Source organism: Meles meles, chromosome 1, assembly GCF_922984935.1.
Source record: "Meles meles chromosome 1, mMelMel3.1 paternal haplotype, whole genome shotgun sequence".
NCBI classification, from domain to species: Eukaryota; Metazoa; Chordata; class Mammalia; order Carnivora; family Mustelidae; genus Meles; species Meles meles.
Genome location: NC_060066.1, coordinates 213,026,044 through 213,047,553, shown reverse-complemented (window position 1 = coordinate 213,047,553; position 21,510 = coordinate 213,026,044). Strand labels below are relative to the sequence as shown.

General features: G+C 58.4%; 1 protein-coding gene across 5 annotated transcripts in view; it reads right to left on the bottom strand.

Annotated features, from left to right (window-relative positions):
* Positions 1 to 21,510, bottom strand: part of ACOT7 (acyl-CoA thioesterase 7) — a 98,809-nt gene that overhangs the window by 35,827 nt on the left and 41,472 nt on the right. For all 5 annotated transcript variants that reach the window (XM_046010894.1, XM_046010896.1, XM_046010890.1 and 2 more), the window contains exons 4-6: positions 17,776 to 17,867; positions 13,143 to 13,257; positions 8,655 to 8,741 (exon numbers count right to left, since the gene is read on the bottom strand). In XM_046010894.1, the coding sequence (XP_045866850.1) occupies positions 8,655 to 8,741; positions 13,143 to 13,257; positions 17,776 to 17,867 (294 nt within the window). The remainder of the gene's footprint in view (positions 1 to 8,654; positions 8,742 to 13,142; positions 13,258 to 17,775; positions 17,868 to 21,510) is intronic.

Sequence of the window (21,510 nt, the reverse complement as noted above, 5' to 3'; positions counted from 1 at the left end):
TTGGGAGCAGGTTCCAGAAAGGATGATGAGAGAGACAGGAGGACGGAGAACAGACAGCTCACCAAGGCACCAAGATGAAAGGCAGAGGGGAGCCATGGCAGGGGGCACAGGTGGCCCGGGGAGACTGCTCTGCCAGGAAAGAGATGACTGGCCTCCCCAGCTGGCTTGAGGGCACCAAGGACACTGTGACAAGTGGCACCCCAGTAACTCCAGCTGATAAAGGTTTTATGACAGTCACAATTCCATTATTCTTTTTCCAAAGCAAGTCAGCTGCAGACCTGGGAGCCCCGTTGGGTCAGCAAGGTCACCCCAGAAATCAGGGGCTCCAGTACAGACCATGGGAGTGTCTTAGAGCTAGGGGCAGGGGTTCCCATGGATAAACTTATTTGCAGACTCACGGGGACAGCACAGGCTTCTAGAAAACAACTCATCCCGGCCCCTTATTTTCTGAAACCGAGGCATTCTTTCCCAGGGCCGATCAGTGCTCACGCTCCCTGTGTCGTGCGTCCATTCCTGGCTCTGATGGGCTCCGCGGCCGAGGTGCAGCGTCTGCAGCATCTGGCTGAAACCGACCAGACCCCTGGCCTCGTCAACAGAGGCAGAATGGGTCCAGTTAAAGGGTCGGTGGCCACCCCACACTCTAGCCGAGTGCCAGGCAGGATCAGGCACACGGGCGTGAGCTCCCCTGCAGTACGCCGCCGCCTCAGCATGCTGGAAAGCCCGGCCTGTCCCACAAGTGCCCGCCGACTGGGGCCAGTCTGGAGCTTGATCTAAGGATGCCGGAGCACCACAGTCCGCTGGATTTACGAGCTGTGATTCTGAGACAAACCGTAACGGCTCAGGACACAGCTAGTGGGCAGCATCAACTCCAACCACCTTTCCGAACGACGTCTTTCGCTCAATCAGCGGACCCCATCAAGTTCCTTCCACGCATAAGGTTCTCTGCAAAGCGGCTCGAAGGGAGGAAGTCAGGACAAGAAAGCTTGCCACCTCCAGGAAATAAACACCCGAGAATATCGCCACCATCCGAAGTGACAGAAAGACCGAAATGTGTAAGAGAGAAACAAACGTGCGACGAGGCGTAAGGGGGAAGGGGAGGTTGCTACTCCCTGAGGAGAGAGGGGTTCCCGGAGCACCAGGGCGGAGACGGGATGAGGGCTGGGCACACGGAATGGGCGCAGGTGGGAAGAGGATGAACAAAGATATGGAGAAAGAAAAGCAAGAGGCGCGCTTAGGGAAACGCAGTCTCGAGGGCGGTGACAAGGCTGGACGGCGTCGTGCAGGCAGCGGCGAGACCTGTACCAGGAGAGCTGCGGCTGCTGCGGGCAGAGTCAGGCTTCGCTGAGAGTGATGTGCTGCCTGGGGCAGGTCAGGGCGGGGAGATGCCGGAGGTGTGGGGCCCCAGGACCCTGCAACCTGGGGAGGGCAGGAAGGAGGCAGGGCTCTGACAGCCCAACATTCACAGGTCCCGTGGCTGGGAGATGGGAGCAGGGCGGGGACGGAGCAAAGCCGAGGGACAGCAGCGGGCTGGAGGGGGGTCCTAAGACTGGCACGCACAGCCAGGCCTGCTGCCATCCCCGTCCCCCCCCTTCCTGGGGGTGGATCTGCTGCTCTTTTTCCAGTTCCAGCGCTCAGTTATTTTTAATTTTTCTTTTCTTTTTAGGTAGCACAAGTTCCAAGTGACCCACTCTCTCCTCTGAGAGTATCTTTAGCCAAACCCGGTTTTTGACAGGAAACGCTCTCCTCTCTGCTATTTGTGGTTCTGGACTGTCCAGAAGCCCGGACTTGACTCTTCCATTTAGAGGACGGGCTTGACTCGCAGGTGGCTACGTTCCTGTTACGGAAGCCAAGCCTGCACGGGTCCCACCGTTACGATATGCTTTGTGCTCACATAAACGATATTTCACAAACGCCTTCCTGGATGGGAGGAAAGAGCATGTGCTCTCCGTGTTCCCTCTGCGCCTGTCCTAATGCTAGTAAACCAAATAAATATTACAGTTGACCTTGGAACAACGCAGTGGGTTACGTGCGCCGACCCCCTCACAAACCCACCTGTAACTTTTGACTCCCCCCAAGCCTAACTACTAGCGGCGCACCGTTGAGCACACACCTCCCCCAACAGGACCCGCGGATTAACACGGACTGCGCGTGTCAAGTGCATCGTACACGGTGTCGTGTGGTAAAGTCAGCAAAGGGGAAGAAAATGACATGAAAATCAAAGGAAGAGATAATACACATACACGCTGTCCTGTCTTTGTTGAAAAAAATCCAGACACAGGAGGACCCGTGCGGTTCAAACCCGTGCTGCTCAAGGGCCTGCGGTTCGTAACCACCACCAAACTTTACTAAGTGTTCCCTATGGGCCGGCTGTTCGCCCCGTATTATCTCATTTAATCCACCCTCTCCGAACCCCTGTACAGAAAGGGAAGCTAAAAGGCCCAGGGTAGGGGCCAGGTGAGGACAGCCACACTGTTCTAGGGGGTATCATCATCATCCACTCCACGGAAGTGACGAGAAGAACAGCTGAGTGGGGAAAGGAAGAGAAAGACCAGGTCCACGGGGCCACTGTCCCGGGGGAGACACCGAGACCACTCGAGCAGGGAAGAACACATTTATCAGAGGCCACTTGGATAAGGTCACAGAGGCCACGGGGCCAGGCGAGGCACAAGGAGAAAAGATGGAGACGGAGGATAAGGTCCGGGACTGATACGGGGGAGCAAAGACACCTCAGGCGACAGGGGCAATCTGAGATTCAGGAAGGCCCAGAAGCCCTCACTGTCGGCATGGGGAGAGTCATTTGGGAAGCACTTGACTGCAGATGCCGGGGCCCGCCCCGGACTTACTGGAGGCTTCTCGGGGTGGGGCCTGGTCTCTGTCCACACTCAGGCACTCTGGCCCCAGCACAGATTTGGTGTGGGGGGACATGAACCCAGGAGGGGACTGGGAGGGGGGTGGGCGTCCAATGTTCTTGAGAGGTTGGGGGAATGGGGTGAGAGGGCATAGTCGCTGGGTACATTGAGACAAAAGGCCCCTCGCTGGGAGTTTCTGGGAGCCCCGAATCACGAGAACCACCAGGCCATCTGTGTCAAAATGCAGGTCCCCAGGCCAGGGCCCAGACCGGTTTATCACACCCTTCTGGAGAAGGCCCAGATTTCCGTGTTCCTAACAGGCACCAAGACGACTGCTGAGGGACAGACACGTTTAGGAAACCGGGTCAGCCCCAGTTCACCTCCACGCTGCTGCCTTCTCGTCTTGGAGCAGAGGCAGTTTTTACTCAGAAGCAGCTGTGATTGTGAACACAAGAGCTCTACCACAGACAACCCCACGCCCTCCTCTGACGCTCGAGAGGTCCGGGACAGGCACCCGAGAGGCGACCGGCATCACCCAGGTCAGCCCCCGGGTCGAGGGCCCCGCAGGTCCACTCCTCACGGAAGCTCTGGAAGGTGCGGTCGGGGCTGACCATCCAGAACAGAGCTCTGGCTGCCCCCGACACCCTTCCCTGAGAGTCTGTAAACTTCCTTCCTTTCCCGGTTTCTGGGGTTTTCCACGGGGTTATTAAGAGGACAACAATAATGAACTTTAAGAACAAGCTTCTCTGTCATCTAGTTCGTACGTCGTTAGCATGTGCACTGGTTGCTCATTTACGGACGCCGGGGAACGGCGGGGACCGCGGGGAATAGTGTTCCGAGGCAGGAAACACTCCGGGCGCCGGGGCTGGGCGCGGTTCACTGTTCCCCCCTGTGGCCTCTTCCCCAGGGCCGCACGTTCCCAGCAGCTGCTGGTAACTCAGGCTGACCCGTCTGTCAGAATCACCGGGACCCCAGCACTCGGCCGCCCCACCGCACCTGGTCCAACCGGGGGACGGGGGTGGGGGTGCGGCGGGCATCTGCATTTCTGAGGGCCCTGGTGATCCCAGCAGGCGGCGAGGATGAGACCACAATCCACGACCTCTCAGGAAAGTGGACAGACGGACACCACGGGAAGGATGAGCAGGCCACTGGGGCGGACACCCGCAAGTGGGTGAGAAGAGGGTCGGAAGCCCACAAGGAGCGCGGACTTTGAGGAAAAGGCGGAAAAGGCGAACGGACACGCACCAGAGGGGGTGCGCTGAGGGGTAAGAGGCTGCGGAAAGCTGGTGGCTGCTGGCGCTGCAGGGATGGAGCCGGGACTCACCAGCGTGGTCCCCAGGCTGCTCTGAACCCCCGGGCGCGGGGCCAGACGTTCAGAGCAGGCTCGGGGGAGGGTCTGTGAAGCGCAGCGTGCCTTGGGGCTGACACCTCAAAGGAGAGGAGCCCAGGAAACACGGACCACTCACTTCCATGTCATTCGGGAAAGCAGTCCGCAGGAAGCTTGTGGATGGGCCCAGGGCAGAGGCCAGAGCGAGCCGTGAGGCTCGGGGAAGAGGGACAGGCCGAGGTGCGGCCAGAGAGTTGAGGGACAGAACCACAGACTGAACAGGGACCTTGGCTGCAGGAAAGGGACGCACCGACGCCTCCAAGTCCGGGGAGACGATGCCACACCCAGCCAGGAAACGATTGACACACGCCAAATCCAGAAAAACTACTCCTGAGCCCCCCACAGAGACTGCCCCCCCCATGACTTCTCCCTCTCTCCTACAGCAGCTCTAGAGTTTGACTGACACGTCTGGCCAGCTGGACTGACCAGCAGACGCGAACGGTGGGTGCCGCTTCCTGGGAGCCCCCCCCCGCCTTCCGGGCTGGAACCCTGGTGCCACCACATGCCACCCCACCACCTAAATGGGGCCGCCCCAGGGACGGCGGACTGGGCAGAGGGAGCCTGGGTCGCCAACACCAGAGCTTCCCGATGAGCCCTGGACATCTTACAGCTTCGTCATCCCACAGGTGCAGCTGTCGTCTGTCTGATGGGAGCCACTGTGTGGGGCCTTCCGCACAGCCGCTGAGCCTTTCATCCGGCTGACATACGCCTTCCCTAGGAAGCTACCAGAAAACGGAAGCTCTGTGAGGATGACCAGCACAGGGCAGTGCAGGGAACGAGCAGTCTGGCTCGCGGGGCGCAGAGGGGGACCCTCTCCAAGGAAACACATCCTGCATGGCTGTCCGGCAGGCGTACCTGTACCGAGAGGCATTCCACAGGGCACCGGGGCCTGGGTGTTCGGAGCGGGTGGGAGACACGGCGATGAGACGAGTCTGCGGCGGGCCCACCGAGTGACCCCCAGGGAGACAGAGCCACAAGCCAGGAGCACAGCCAGAGCTGCGGCCCCCACGAAGAGAGGACCGGGGCAGCTGCATTTTGGCAAAAGCCATTTTAGACCCTCCCGTAGGACACCTTGGTTTAAACTAGTTAATAAGGTTGGTTAAAGCGCCAAAGAAACATCCAAGGCCACCAGAGGTTCAGAAGTGAAGAATTCACGGCGGAGACACTTCCTCCAGCCTGCCCTGAGCGATGCCAGGCGACCGCCAGGGAGCCCCCCTGGCATCGTCACGTGCGGGCCGTGCTGAGCAGCGACCCCCCCTTCCAGCCCGCGTGGGACAGCCGACAGAGGGCCAGGCAGGGAGCGTCCCAGAGGAAGAAAGCAGCTGCGATCGTCTCTGGAACCAACGGAAGACGAGAACAAGACCTCGAAGAGGACGAATCAAAGACAAAACGGGCCCTACACCGTTCCACCAAATTACTGAAGAGTGATATTTCGTGATATAAATAAAATTCAACCCAAAACACACCTGGGACAACAGACACGCCTACAAACAGAAACAATGAAAAGTCACTTTTCTATTTCAGGCAAGTGTTTTATGACTAATATCAGTCATTGTAGATGCTGCTGTTCCCCTGAATTCTTTAATGACCTGAGTTAGCTTCATCGTGGAATCTCTGGGGTCGCCCAGGTACGTCACTGTGCCATCTGCAAAGACAGAGCCTTCCCTCCTTTCTGTCAGTGCCGGGGCCTCCGAGTGTCCCTCTGGTTTACTGCCAGTGGCTCCAGTCCCCAAAGCCACATGAACGTGCATGACAGCGCGGCCCTCGCCTCAATCCTGGCCTTGGAGGAAGATGCTGACTTTGGGGCTCAGATACCTGCGTTTTAGTATGTTCGGGAAGGACCATCAATTCCTCCTCTTATTGTCTATCGAGGATGGGTGTCTGGGTGAGTTTATAATCAGGTCCTCACTGTGGCATGAACCTAAACACCCCCCAAGTACCCGCCAGGCCGCCGCTTCGGGGATACAGCCAACAGTGGGGGAGCGGAGGGGACGGGAGGCCAGAAGAGGAGGAAGGGACCCGCGTGGCTTCACTCAGGACTCAGGGAAGGCAGAAGCCCAAAGCCAGGCTGGAACTCGTGCTGAGACCCTGAAACCACAACCACAGGGACGCAGATGGCCCTCCTTCCAGGCACAGGGGACCAACATCCTCTGTGTCCTCTGGCTTGCTCCCCTCGGCTCCTGCTTCCCTCCGTGAATCCCTGGACAGCTTGTCCGCGCACCCAGGACAGGACAAAAGACCGAGCACCAGACTGCAGTCCTGCCTCCCGTCTGGGGCTGCCCCCCCACCCCAGTTCAGCACGGTCAGCGTCCGCATCGTGTGCTCTTAAGAGCCGGGATGGGAGCCAGGCTGCAAGGTTGACACTGTCCGGTGTGTGAAAGGCACAGAAAACGGAACGGGGCCAGAGTTTTTCAGAGACATATACACGGCCCAGAATTACTGGATAAAACCCAAAGTAGCCTCCATCTCAGCTCACAATTTTCTGCGCTTGGCATGACTGAGCTACAGGTTAGAGAGGACGTTGACGGAAATGCGTTCAGACACCCCTCGTATCGCCGGCATCCTCTCCGCAAGAAAACGCCGTGAAGTCCCAGGTCTTCGCAGGTATTTTCAGCGTGGTGTTTATTTTGTTCACTCACTCCTGGTGAGTTCCTAGGCGCTATTTAGAGATGACTGCGTTTGGGGAAAATATTTGGCTTTTTTTTTTTAACTTGTGGGCACAAAAACCTCTACTAAAATAGGCATTAAATACTGCAAAGCCAATATAAATGTTCCTTAAAGGCGCTTCTTAAAGAAACATGCCTACTTCTAAGGAAACAGCTCAGGCTCTGTGACAGAGCACAGGTTATAGATTTGCAACAATTCCCTCACTCACACCGTCCAGGACGTGCGGATGGAGGCCGGGCTTGTCAGCCAGGAGACAGCGCAGTGTGGAGATCCCACCTCTCCCAAATCCCAACATACAGACAAGACGGGCAAAAATTTTGGCGCAGCTTCCCTGATTTCAGGAGGAATGGAGCTCAGTGAGGCTGAAAGTGATGGGGTCTGGGCTCCGGATGGGGAGCTCAGAAGAGGGGCTGCCTCCCACTTCCAGGAGGCAGGCAAGGGCTGGTGAGGAAAAGGAGACAAGCAAGCTTATGGGGCCACAGCTGTCCTCGGGGCACAAAGACGCTCTGAGCACCACCACAGGCTCGGGCCTGGGCAGTACCGATGTCCTGGGTAGGATCCAAGTTAATCAGATTAAAGGACACCGCAGCCAACGTTTAGTTGAAGGAGGAAAACAAATGTGAAATTAAAAACCTGGGTGGCTCAGTCGGTTGAGCCACTGCCTTCGGCTCGGGTCATGGTCCCGGCGTCCTGGGATCGAGTCCCGCATCGGGCTCCTTGCTCAGCGGGGAGCCTGCTTCTCCCTCTGACTCTGCCTGCCTCTCTGTCTGCCTGTGATCCTTCTCTCTCTCTCTCTCTCTGACAAATAAAAAATAAAATCTTAAAAAAAAAAAAAAACATTAACAACAACAACAAAACAAACACCAAAGAGGATTAGCTAAAAAAAAGAAGCAGACTTTAAAAATATTCTCAAATCAGGGCATACTCTGACTCTGAAAAGCCCAGGACCTGTTATCCCATATTCCTCAACGTGGATGTGCTCTGTGCCTCTCGCTCATGGAACGCACCTTAGGAGAGCACCTGCTCGACGCTGTATGAGGTCTTAGAGCCTACACAAAGTAAGATCGAGCCCTGCCCTGAGCCGCGTGTGTAGAAATAGCAACATAACCCTGCACAGAGTGGTACCATTTGAGCTGGGTTTTGCAGGATGAATAGGAGTTTTCTGAGAGGAACAGAAAAGAGAGCTTGGTACTCCCAACCTTGGAGGCAAGAGCTTAAGTGAATGGCACTGTGCCCGTGCTTACTGCTTTCTCTAAATTGCAGTAAATAAATAAATAAATAAATAAATAAATCCCCATTAAAGTAAAAAGTGTCCCACTATGAACCTGGGGCTAAGTCCCCTATATTTCCTAAGCCATGAGCTTCAAGGTAGAATCTGACCAAAGGAAGAAATAAGTGAAAATGTCAGAGCCAAAAACATGCCGCGGTAGCCCTGCTTTGGTAACGGGTCACACTGTTACTCTCTGGTGACATCACTGCCCCAAACGCCCTGCCCCAACCCGCAGCCACTACACACCTCGTGGTTCTCGGCTCCCAGGGCTGCATGTGACCAGCCGTCAGGAAAGCCATCCATCTGACTTTCGTTTCCAATTTTAAAAACAGGCGCCGACTGTATTTCGGCGATTTATCATGCAGCCTCTTAAAAGTTTAAACTTCTGCTTCATCAAACACCAAAGCCTAAACCGGGTCAGACGGCCGCCTGGCTCCGGGGAGACAGAGACGCGAGCGAGCAGCAGCCGCTGAGTCCTTACCTCCGTGCACGAAGCCGTGCAGGGTGCAGTCGGAAGGCCCCACCAGGTGAATCAGGCTGGACTGGCTGTAGCTGACCGTGTTGGGCTCTGGAACGGCAAAGGAGAGGGATTAGGCCGTGGGACAGCTCGATGCCCACGACCGAGCATCATGACGTCTGCGCAGCCGCGGAGGGCGTCCAGGCGCCGGCCGCTCAGGTGAGAGTTCTCCAAGGACAAATGCGGTCTCCACGTGCTCTGATCCGTGAAAGGAAAGGCTTCCAGGGGCTCGTCGGCCCCTCTGTTAGTGGGTCATGGTGTTCATCCCTGGGGACACCAGTGTGCCCAGTAAGGCCCACTCCCGAGACACAGGCAGCCAGTCAACACCTCGGGGCTACACGCTCCCAGAGCTGTGGTGACCCTCTGTCTGGACCCTCCGTCAGTCCTCTGACTTTCACTCCCAAGTTTGTAAACAATCGTGGACACAGCAGCACCCCCCACCCCCAACCAGCACACCAGCCCCGGGAACACAGTGTGGACACCGTGCTGGCGCAGGGGGCCCATGGTTTGCTCTCCAGCCACTGGCCCGCAAGGTACCACCTCTAATCCCAACGGGAACCACACGCAATCCGAGATCCTGCTCCCTGAGGTCAGGCAGTGGCTGGACAGGTTCGGGGTGAAATGCCCCACGTGGGCGTGGGAAGGAACAGGACGTGGTGGTCAGCCGGCAGGACCGGACAGCACCTTCTCCTCGCCTTCTCCACGCATACCAGACCACGCTGCCCAGCCTCCTCGGCAGACCACCTTCCTGCCAGAGAGGTGCAAGCAGAACGCTACCTGCTTTCAGCCCATGAGAACCCCAGATGGGGGAGTCCCTGACCTTTCCCCTTCTGAGGTAACCCCAAAAGCTACCTGTTCAAGTCACACAGCTACGAGTCCGCCCCACCTGCAGGACACCCCCTGATCAGAAACAGCCGGTTTGGACTTCATGAGAAATAAACTTCTATGAGGCCAGGCATTGGGGTCCCAGGGTTCTGCAGCCGCAGTGGGTGCTACGACCCTGGTGGCAGGGCGCCTAATGTTTGGATCTCAACATCACGGCAGCAGCCAGAGCGCGGGTCAGGTCCCCAGGGCAGCAACGGGAGAGTGTCGACACGGCTATAAACATACCCAGAATTCCCCTCTCCTGTGTTAACAGCCGGGGAACAGTGGCAGAGATTAAGTCCCCATAGGGGCGCCAGTGGGACTCAGACCTGGGCAGCCCAACTCTTCACAACGTGTCCCTCACCACCCTGCCCCTGCCTCCTCACGCCTCACTCTCTCCCCAGAGCACATGCTGATGGGCGCAGATAGATGGGGCCTGGTCAGATCCTGGGAGACCCCAGATGCACACCAAGCACTCTCGGGGGTGGCTGGGGTCGGGCTGACCACGCGGGGGCAGAGCCTGGGCCCAGCCCAGCAGCCAGAGCTGGGTTCTTTGTCATCAACCATCATGCCCCCAAATGGCTCCGATGGCCACGCAGTCCCTCCATGGTCAAAGCTGGACCTCTGACGGCTGTGGATCAAACAGTTCAAGGTAATTGTATTTTCTCTTGTCGGATGGGGAAAACAAAACAAAAAGCTGGGTTTTGAAGAACTCCCAGACTCTCTGAAAGACACCTGAAGGATGAGGTCAAGCGGCGAGGGAGTTTCTAGGCAACAGCCTGCCCAAATCGGGTTCTGGTGTCAACCCTGAGAGATAAGGGGGTTGGCGGGGCCCTCCCGCAGGGAGGGGCTGGAGTGTTCCAAAGACCCCAGTGCCGACCCCACGCTCTGTCCTTCCTGCTGAGCGCCTGCCCCGCTGGCGGGTCCTGGGGACACCACCCTGCCCTCCTCTGGGCCCCGGGAGGCCTGGCTGCAGAGCCCAGCCCTGCCCCTGCCAGGGCGAGGCCAGCTCTACCCGGACACTGAGGTCAGAAATGCAGGGCACACTCAACAACAGCAAGGAATGGGCATGTGACTTCCTTAAGAAGCATTTAAAAGCCAGTCCCTAAGCCAGTCCCTAAGCTAATCATCTGAGAAAGATGCATTCTTATTGGAACACAGAAAAATTTTTTAAAAGCTTGTAAAAATCTATCAAGAAATGAGATTTCGGGGATGCCTGGGTGGCTCAGTGGATTAAGCGTGCCTTCGGCTCAGGTCGTGATCCTAGGGTCCTGGGATGGAGGCCGACATCGGGCTCCCTGCTCAGCGGAGAGCCCGCGTCTCCCTCTGCCTGATGCTTTCCCCGCTTGTGCTCACTCGCTCACTCTCTCTCTCTGACAAATAAATAAATAAAATCTTTTAAAAATTAAAAAAAAATGAGATTCTGGGGCATTTGGGTGGCTTTGTCGGATAAGCATCTGCCTTCAGTTCAGGTCATGATCTCAGGGTCCTGGGATCGAGACTGCTTTGGGCTCCCTGCTCAGTGGGGGGCCTGCTTCTCCCTCCCGCCAGCTTGTGTGTGCTCTCGTTCGTTCTCTCTCTCTCAAATAAACAAAATCTTAAAAAAAAAAAAAAGAAAAGAAAACTTGAGATGCAGAATGTCTCCTTTGACTAAAGCATTGGAGAATAATAGATTCTGAGAAGCGTTATGCATCCGATTCACAGTCAGACAGGAGGGCAAACAGGAAATAACCCCCTGCATGAGGGGACTTAGGCTGGAAACCGTGAGCGTTATATTGTTTCCCAGACAGTCAGAGGAGGCATCCGGGACTGGCTCCCACCCCAAGCACTCACCAGAAAGGGCCCACAGAGAGGAGCACCCAAGCAGCCCCCGCCTGGTGCCCAGACTTCGTCCCAGCCCATCCCTCCATCCCTACCGCCACTGGCTGACACTGTCTCTCCCCTCCTGTCTAATGAAAACGCTCACTAGTCCCTGCGTTAGGGACCCAGCTGGGTAAGGCAGAATGACCTCATCCCGAGATCCTTAACTTGATCATAGCAACAAACACCCTTTCTGCAAATAAGAGTCCAGAATGGGGGTTGGACGGGATGGACAGGTCTTTAGTGGGAGGGCTGCCATTCAGCCCCCTCCAGCTTCTCTGTTCCAGAATACCTTCAGCACCAATTTTGTACCTTTCCTAAGACATCGCCTCTCCCTACATCACTTGGCAGTCCCCCATGTCTTTGCCTGACCAGCACGCTTGCCTGCCCCCACCTGAGAGCAGAGCCTGGGCCTGGCATCGTCACTGTCCTTCATCATCAGGAGTGACCCCAGGCCCATCTTGTGGGTGACTGTGTTAGAAACTGATCGTCTACTCCACCAACATTCTGTCTTACAAATACTAACAAGTGATTTATCATTTTGGCGTCTGCTGAGAAGCAGATGTGAAAAGACAGTGAAGACACCCCCCCATGCACAGGCCACCGGCCTTTGCTATGGGCAGGTTGAAGCTGGAGCTTGAGAAGGATAAGGGGGAGATGCGCGTGAGGGGACAGAAAGATTCGCAGAATCCTGCGCGACCCACATGGGTGCTGCCCGACGATCCCAGGAGGTCCCGTCCTCACTGGCACGGCTGCTGGGTGGTCACCAGCCCCCTGCCCAGATGCTGGATGTGGCCTGCAGCCCAGACAGGCAGGCGGGGGGACCAGAAACCCCGTCCAGTCCGTGTCCTAGAGCCACTGTCATCCTGGTTAGCGGGAGCCGGGGCATAGCGTGGGGGGAGGGGAGCCCAGGGCACACGGGGGCACATCAGCGAGGAACAGGATTACTCGGGACAGGTCATTGGCTGTCAAGGACCAAAACGTGGAACTCAAACACACCTGTGTCCGGGGCACCCTGAGGGGTCACCCCGTGGAGCCCCACACAGAACACAGCATGTTCTAGAATCCTCTCCACACGGATGACGTGCACTCGTGTGTGTGCAGTGGAGACACACGACCCAGTGGCTCATGGTGGCCTGAGGGGGACAGACCTCCCGAGACCCTGCCCTGCACCGTCTGAGCCCCAGGGCAGTGGTCCGCTAAGGACCAGGGAGGAAAGTCCCGCCTGGTAGGAAACCAGCCTGGACCTCTCTGTGCCGGTTCTGGATGGACACTTGGCTGACGCCGGCGTGGGAGGGAACGAGCCAGAGGTCTCGGCCTGAGGGGAAGCCTCGGGCCTGCAGACGTGAGGGCCAGGCTGGTGAGGAGAAACGTGGAAAGAGCTGCTGCCATTTGCCTGTTTTTTATGAGCTGGAAATCCCATAAAAAATGTGCTCCTGAGCTACCTTGGGGGACGGACACAATGGCACAGGGCTCGCTCCCGTGTGCCCTCGCAGTGGGGTCTCTGCGTCATACTCCACGGGCCTGCCGGGCCCCGCAGAGCTGTCCCGTCCCCTCAACGCTGACGGCGCTACTGGGAACGGGTTTGCAGGGACAGGGGACAGGGCCACGAGGACCACATCCACAGTGAAAGGCTGCACCAACCCCAGGAGGAGAAGGCTCATGAGGCTGCCGCACTCGGCACCTGCCAGCAGCAGTGAGCGCCCCGCCCTGCACCCCAGATTTTACCTGGGTTCAGGACAGGCTGGACAATGTCCCCATTCCTCCACTTGGTCTCCATGCGCTCCAGCTTCTGGGCCTCATACCGCTTCCGGCCCTCTTCCTCCTGCTCCTGCCGGGAATACTGCGGAGAGGGGCGGACGGAGGGTCAGGCCAGCAACAGCGAGCCTGGCCTCTGCCCCTCGCCTTCCCCGCCCAGGTATGGCTCGGCCTCCCAGCCTCAAGTCTCTCCTTGCATGGTCTCCAGGCATGCAACTGGAGCCATCCATCCCTGTCCTGGTAAGACAGACTTAATACAATCAATAAAAACTGGGGCGCCTGGGCGGCTCAGTGGGTTGGCGAAGCATCTGCCTTTGGCTCAGGTCACGATCTCAGGGTCCTGGGATCGAGCCCCGCATCGGGCTCTCTGCTCAGCAGGGAGCCTGCTTCCCTCTCTCTCTCTCTCTCTGCCTGCCTCTCTGCCTACTGGTGATCTCTCTGCCAAATAAATAAAAATTTAAAAAAAACCAAATTAATATAAAAATAAAAACATGGAGAAGGTGAAAATCTCATGTATCCAGAGGTAAGCAGACTCGAACGTTTGCTTTGTGTCTTTCTCCGTCATTTTCATGCCCACATGTCAATAAAAATTCTCCCGTGCCATGTGCCACGTTTCCAAGGAGCCATATTTCCTCCTCCAACTGCATCAGCCCAACTTCTCAGCCTAACAGGACTTGGGGGATGGGCCCAGGACTGAACGCATCAGGCCTGCTCCCAGCCCTTCGCTGTTCAAACAACATCCCATCAACAACCTGCGTCACGTTTTACACGTGCCCCTTCCTTCCTAGGATTTGTCCCCGGACACAGAACTACAGAATCACGGGGACCCAACAGGGCGAGGGGAGAGCAGGTTTCCCGCACGCCCTGGACACCCCCCGCCCCGCGGACCTCCCAGCCTGTCGGGCAGTTGCACAGGTGCGGGAACGCACCCCAAGGCTACGACAGTCCTACAGACGCACTCATCATGGATCACAGGTGTTCGGACCCAAGAAGTTCAGAATAAACATGAATATAAAACTTGGCACAAAAATGGGTTCCAATGGGCACTGCAGGAGACGCTGGGTTTCTCTGATGTGACAGCAGGGGCCCTGTCTCCAAGCCCAGTGTAGGACACATACACACGCCCTCTGTGTGGGACCCCTCGGAAAACCGCAGGCTCGGTCCGCGGGGGCCAGCTTCCCCGAGGCCCCCTCCCTTCCTGCCGACCACGGCCCAGCCAGCCTCCCCTCGGTTAGCTCCAACATCTGCCCTTGCCTTCCCTCAGGCGGCATTTCCAGCGGACCTGATGGAGAGGCTTCTGCACGAAGGGCCCCACGGGCCCCTCTCCACCCCCTCACTATAGCCTCTCCAACTTAGGCAAGTTCGCTTTAGACAACAATTTTGGACCTTCTTTCAAAAGTCCGTTTTAAACATCCTGATTTTCCTGCTCATGGCTCCGCTCCAGATCGCACAGCGTCGGAACACCAATCTGCGGCTTAATTACCATTATCTGAGGCTTGAGAAACTGACTCCCAAGGAGGCCAAGAAAGGAGCTGAGGAGTCTGTTCAAAAGAAACAAACCCCAAGTGTTTAAGTTACGGTGGATAATTTAACTTTTTCTCCATAAATAAGCCGCGGCCTCCTGTCCCACCGTCCACAGTAAAGGGCGTGCAAGCAGAGTCTGCGCTGTACCTATCCGGTAACATTCACGGCTGCACTCAAGTGTCCTCCAGAAATGCCTTTTAAAGACATTTTTAAAGAAAGAGCCAACCTCCTGAGCCTCATAAATCCTGGCCGTGTGAGCCCGCTCCTTGGGCCTGGGCCGTCGCACGCGGCTGGTGCAGCCCCAGCCGGACAAGAGCCAAGAAGACGGAGGAAACAGCTTCCTCCCAACGCCGGCCCGCTGGCTCTGAATCTGGGGATAAAGCCACCGGAAGTCCCAACGAGGGGCTGGGACCCCACGCTCACCCCCAAGTGTTCGTCCAGTCCCGCTGATGTGAATCATTAGCCAGCTCAGCCCACAGGTCCAAGAGCCTGGGCAGACTGAACTTGAGCGAACATTCCGACACCGGGAAAAAGGAAAAAACCCCACAACCCACGCGTCTGCTGTCAGATGCCCCCCAGCCTCTCCGGGGTCACCGCAGGGATACTGAGGTCCCTGTTCCCTGGAGAAGAGGGTGGAGCCAAGTGGCAGCACCTGACACCGGCCACCACCGTGGGGGGTCGACCGCCGGTGACCTCCGGAGACACACAGGGGGTCCCTCGACGCACATGTGAGTGTGAGCTGTGAGGCGTGTGACCGTGTCCGTGGCGCACACACACCTGGACAGGGAGGTGCGCGTGTTCCCAAAGAAAGGACAGTGGGGGGCGCTGAGAAAGCCTGTGGCCGCGCTACCTGCGATGCATAAATGCCACCCGGGCCTTCCCGGACGGATCAGGACAAGGCAAACAGCAGACCTGTGTCTCAAACCCACTGAAGGCCTCTCTGCGGGGCTGCGCGTGTGGGAGGACGAGCTCCGGTGAGTACCGGGGTCGCCGGCAGCTGGGAGCTGCACGGCTTCTCCCGTCTGGAACCCTCTCCGCCGCCGCCTCCGCAGGGCAGAGTCGGTGTCTCTGTCTTATCGAGGCTGGCTCTGCAAAGGGGCTGGGAAAGCTCCGGGCCCCCCCGGGATGTGGGGGTGAGTGCTCCCTGGGGAGGACGGGAAGACCAGAAGCTCTTGGCCCCCCAGCCCCCCGGCCCCCGAGGAGCCAGAGGAAGCAAGGCCTCATGGGTTCAGCCCCGGAAGCTTCCTTCGGCATCAAGCCCGGAACGCGTAGCATCAGGTGCCGAAGCCAGAGGAGGGCTGTGGAGACTTCCGCAATCTGCGGCGTCCAAAAATGCGAGCAGCTCGATAATTAGGTCGTGCTTCCCTGCGATGCCACAGACCGAGTACCCAGGGCTCGGCGCAAAAGATGAAAGCGGGGGTGGGTATGCTCGTAATTTCCGGAAAAAAAAGGTCACTCGCTCCTGCGGCTCGGGTCCTGCCCCGGCCCCCTGCAGGGAGGGGAGAGAGCCGGAAGGAGGGAGGGAGGGGGCGGGGCAGCAAGGAAGGGCAGTGTTCTGGGGGGAACAGCATGTCCACACTGAAGCCGTGCACGTGACCTCGACAGAACTGGGGTCTGGATGAGGCAAGGCTGCAGCAGAACGGACCCCTCGCTCGTGCAGGGACGGGCGGCGCCAGCGCCGTCATCAGGTGGCAGCACCGTGTCCCTCCTTTTGCGGGACCAAAGGACAGGCCACCCATCCAACTCAGGCCAAGGTCCAAGCACCCTTTCCCCTTCAACACGGAGCGGGCTCCCCTGTCTCCAGAGAGTTTTTTAAATATTTAGACTTTGTGGCAACTAGAGCCCCGCAGGCCGCCATCCCGACCTGGGGAGACGTGCCACCTGGGCCTCGCCTGCCCCCGGGGCCCAGGCAGGGTGTGGGGTCGGACCCGGGGCTGCCGCGGGCAGGGGCGTGGCTGGTGGGGAGTCCCAAGGAGCGCCCCACAGTGTCACACTTGTAGGGGTTCAGGGAGTGGAAAGGTGCGCGGAGTCAGAGCGGGCCTCCTCCAAGCAGGAAGGGCCTGCACCCAGCACCCCCGTGAGGAGGAGGACCGGACCCAGCTTCTCTGTGAGCTCAGTGCGAAAAGAGCAGACGCCAGTGCCCACGGCTGTGGTTCCCAGTTACACTGTTTTAAAAAAAAAAAAACCTGTTCTTTGCATGAGCGCAGGAAAATGCTCGAGGCAAGGCAGCCACCGCCCGAGCTATGGGATGGTTCCTCCAGAACAGCTCAGGTGGGGGCGCCTGGGTGGCTCCGTGGGTTAAAGCCTCTGCCTTCAGCTCAGGTCATGATCTCAGGGTCCTGGGATCGAGCCCTGCATTGGGCTCTCTGCTCCGCAGGGAGCCTGCTTCCTTCTCTCTCTCTGCCTGCCTCTCTGCCTACTTGAGATCTCTGTCTGTCAGATGAAGAAATAAAAAAATGTTTAAAAAAAAAAAAAAGAACAGCTCAGGTGTGAGAACAGAGCCACAGGCCTCCACCGAGGAGCTGTCACACGTGTCCTGGAAACATGCAGGGGCTTGGGCATCATGGGGGGAGGGGAGGGTAACTTTAAGGAAGGAACTAAATCCTTCTATCAGCTCGACATTCACCCTCCAACAGCCCGCCCACCCAAGCGTGCCCAGTGGGCCGGGGATGAATACAACGGGCTCCTTTCGTGCAAAGATGGTTCTGTCTGCAGACAACCACAGTGAGGGGACCAAGGACGGCAGGGGAAGAGGCGGGAACAGAGATGTCTTAGCCTCCGTTTCGTCAGGGGCTGAGATGAGGAGCGGCTGGCCTGGGCCACACAGCCGGGAGGTCCTGGTTCTCTCAGAAGGACCCGTCACCTGGCACGGTTCCGACCCACTCTGGTCGGGACGGAGGAAGGGCCCTCCGGGAGCGGCGTCCACGAGCAAAACCTGCACGAAGATCCCAGCCAGGGGCAGCCCACTCCACCGGCAGCACCGGCCCCCGGCCCCCCAGCCCCCGCTGATGCTGTCCTGGGACGCCTGGGTAGCCTCTGCCATCTGCCCCCCGAGAGAAGCGGCAAAGAGTCTCCTTACCACGACTGGAGGCACCTCCAGGACCTTGTCCACGTTCTTCAGTGACAGGGGCACATACCACAGCGTGGCCTTATTGGTCAGCTTTTTAGTACCTTCGGAGAAAAAACCGTGTGAGCGATGGCGCAGGCGAGCCCAGGGCACGTGGCGCTGAGACACAAGGTGGAGCCGGGGCCCGGGGCATGGGGAGCTGCCCCTGCCACCCCAGTGCCGCCGGAGGCTGCTGGAAAGACTTCCGATCACACGCTGGGGACCCGGCTTTCCAGCCTTTGCTAACGCAGAGGCTCCTCCCCTACACGGGTCTTTGACAGGAGGGGAGTTTGGCCTTGGACTTGCCCAGAAGCCTGAGGGGTCTCGGGTGGGGCCCTCACCAGCCACCTCCCGGAGAAGCGGGGACAGAGCCAGGGCATTCAGGCTCTGCTGAGCTCGAGTGTCTGCAACCAGATCCAGCAGACCTGTGCTCGGCGAGGGAACGTCCACCTGCCGAACAGGCTAACAGCTGCTGCCAGAGGGGGGCCAAAAGGACAGCGGCCCACGGACGTGAGAGGCTCAGGGACATATGGAGCCAGAGACCACATGGGCAGCCCCGGGAGCAGCGGTGGCCGGGCCACAAACTGGGGCGTGGCTGCACGGCCGCCAGGCAAGGCCCGTCCTGTGAGGTGGGAGGCTTCACCCCAGAGACTCGGATTTGCGGCCACCAGCCACCGACTCAGAACTCCAATCTGGGTGGAGTGCTGACAGATGGGCGGTGGGCTGCTCAGCCCCACTGTGGGCCAAGTGACAGGAAAAAGAACCTTCCTTAGGGCTACCAGGGAGGCCTGCCTGGGCTGAGAACCACGTGCCAGAAAAGTCCAGGGATCGCATGGTCCCCCGCCTCCCTCCTTGTGTAGGAGGAGTCTGGAGCCCAGAGAGGTCAAGGGGTCTACCTAGGGTCGCACAGCAACTCGGTGCTATTGTGTGCACAGACCTACGCCTCCGGGGTCCCAGTACTTTCCGGAAACGTCTGCAAAGATGCCTTAAAATGCAGCTTCCTCAGTACGGAAGATCCTCCGTGTGGAAAGAGCAAAGCTGCAGGAAATGCAGGACGCAAGCGGGGACGGTGGACGGCGGCCAGTGTCCTCTCCACAGCCCGTCGCGGAGCTCCCCGCCTCGCAGTGCTTTCTGACCTGGTGCCTTCCCAAAGGGGGCCGGGCCTCTCGCTGCTGCCCCTGAACACAGCCCCAAGGCCCAAGCCGAGCCCTGTGGTCACGTAGGAAGGTGAGCCCACGGCGCCCGGCCTGCACCACTGGCCCCGTCGGGACAGGTTCTCCACGCTTGGGAACCACAGGCCGGTAACAAGGAAAATATTTTCCCTGCACTTTGACTGAGAGTGAATCTGACAACCTGCTTCTGGGAATAAAGATTTCCTGTTTGACTCTGCCGGAGCCAGCCTGACAAGCTGGTTTCCATGGAAACCCGGAGTGGCCCTCCTCTAGACCCAGAAGAGCGCCACGGGCCAAATGAGGCAAAACATGCTAATTGTACTTTCTCCGTCATTTAATAAAACCATCAAAAGACAATTGCGGCATTAAAAACACCTCTTTTAAAATCTTAAGCGCTCCCAGCTATTTTCTGGAGCAATTTGCAACAATCAGGTCCCAGTTAGTTTAATATTTTGACAGTTGCCAGAGATGAATGAGCGTACTCGAAGGCAGAGGTTTGCCGGCTGTCTGCCTCGGCATGTGCTCTCTTGGCTGCCTCCAGGCAGGCGGCACAGCCCCAGAGGAGGGGGACATACTAGACAGGGGACCCCTGCCTCCTGGGGTCTCAGTTTCCTCCCCGTCCCATCAGAGTCACCCTGGGTCCACGGGGCCAGGCACTGTTGTAGGCAGTGGGGGGGGACCGCAGGGGACAAGGCAGCCACCAGCCCTGCCCTCGCGTTCTGGACATGTGGACAAAAAGACACACGTCAAGACAGAGAGGGAAGCCTCGAGAGACATGGGGTCCCAGAATAAGAGCGACTGACACGGATCCAAACTCGGAAAGACAGAGGGACACAGATGCCCAGACATGGCCATGACAGAAAGAGACGCAGAGATGAGAGAGAAACGGACCTGTGGTGGTGGAAGGAAAAAGGAGGCTCCTGGCCCTTCAGCTGGAGGTTGTGGGGCAAGAGAACCCACACACGGAGAACGGCCACGGCCCTCGGGGCTCCAAGAGCGGCCGCCCGCTTCGTGTAATAGGGAGGCCTGAGGGTCAGGAGGCCCCGTCTGGAGACGCAGAACACAGTGGGGTCACAGAGCCCACACCCCTGTCCCGTGAGGCTGGACACCTGCAGCCCCTTTCCTCCCCACCCGTTCTCTCCTCCGCAGGGCCCGTCAGCTCTGCGTGTCCACCCTGCAGGGAAGGAGCGAAGCCAAGGCCGAGTGACCAGGTGCTGGGGGGCGGGGGGCATCTTTTCGGGTAGGGTAGAGGGCTGCCATCTCGCCACCTCAGCCCCCAGGTGAGAGCCCCCTGCCCCACAGGGGGAGCAATCCCTTAGAAGTCAAGCGGAGCGTGTCCTTCTAGACAAAACCCTCCGTCAGCTTCCTGCCCCTGGAGAGAAACACAAATCTCCCTGACAGCCTCTGTTCCTGGGGTCATTCGTTCACTCCATCAGTCATTCACCTGCAGTTATCAGCTCTCCATCCACTGGGAGTCAAGAGAAGCTGCCGGGAAGAGGAAAGCATGACTCCTTCCCTTCGGAGTTCACGGTCGAGGACAGGGCTTCTCAGCCTCGTCCAGCACAAGGACACGTGGGACTGGGTCTCCCTTCGCGGTGGGGACCCCCACCCCTGGTGCATGCAGTCTGTGCGACTGCAACCCTGCCCTCCCCCTACTGGATGCCAGCCCCTCTGCCCAGGTGGTGACAACCAAAAATGTCCCCTTGAGAGTCACCGTGCTGAGGGTCCAACGCTGCAGGGCTGAGCTCCACTTTGCAAGTCAAGAACGCCCGTCTCCGGGCCTCTTCCTCTTTCGACACAGGGAGATGCTACTCAGTTCCTCAGGGGTTCCTCTGGGGCCAGAAATCTGGGAGGCAGACCCATCCCCATCTGAAGTCCCTGGCATCCTGCTGCTGATCACCATGAGAAAGCCACACTGCTGGGATTGCCATCGGAGAAGAAAACGTTTGGAGATGGACAGCAGCTGAGACAATGAGTTCCCCTCCATCCTGAGGCCTGGGCCACAGGGACTCCAAAGCCCCGTGGTGAGAAGACCATGCCCAGGTATCCCTTTCTGGGCCACAGCATGCAACAACCATGGTCCCTTAGATGCCAGAGCTACGGGCTCCCCCAGAGCTTGGCCACAAACACAGGGCATGGGGAGGCTGCGTGCTCCTGGGGCATGGGCCCCCGTTTGGCTAAACTGCTCACCACGCTGTGGCCAGGCCTGCTGAGGACACCGGATGTTCCAGATGGACAACTGGGCTCCAGGCCCAGGGAGGGGAGAAGCCTGAGCCCCTGTAAGCTCTCCCGGCAGGGCAGCTGCTGCCTACCGCCACCAAGGAAGGAGCGGGGGGCACAAGGAGGAAGATCCAAGGACCCAGGCAGCTCCCACCTCCAGAAGCAGCGTGGACTGTCCCCTGCGTGGGACAATGTGGGATGACAGGGTGGCCTGGGGAAGAGAGGGGGACAGCAAGGGGACAAAGGGGCCTGCCTTCCTCGTCAGCAGCCGGGTTATAAAAAGCCACAAAGAGTGCAAAGCAGAGCCACACTCCCC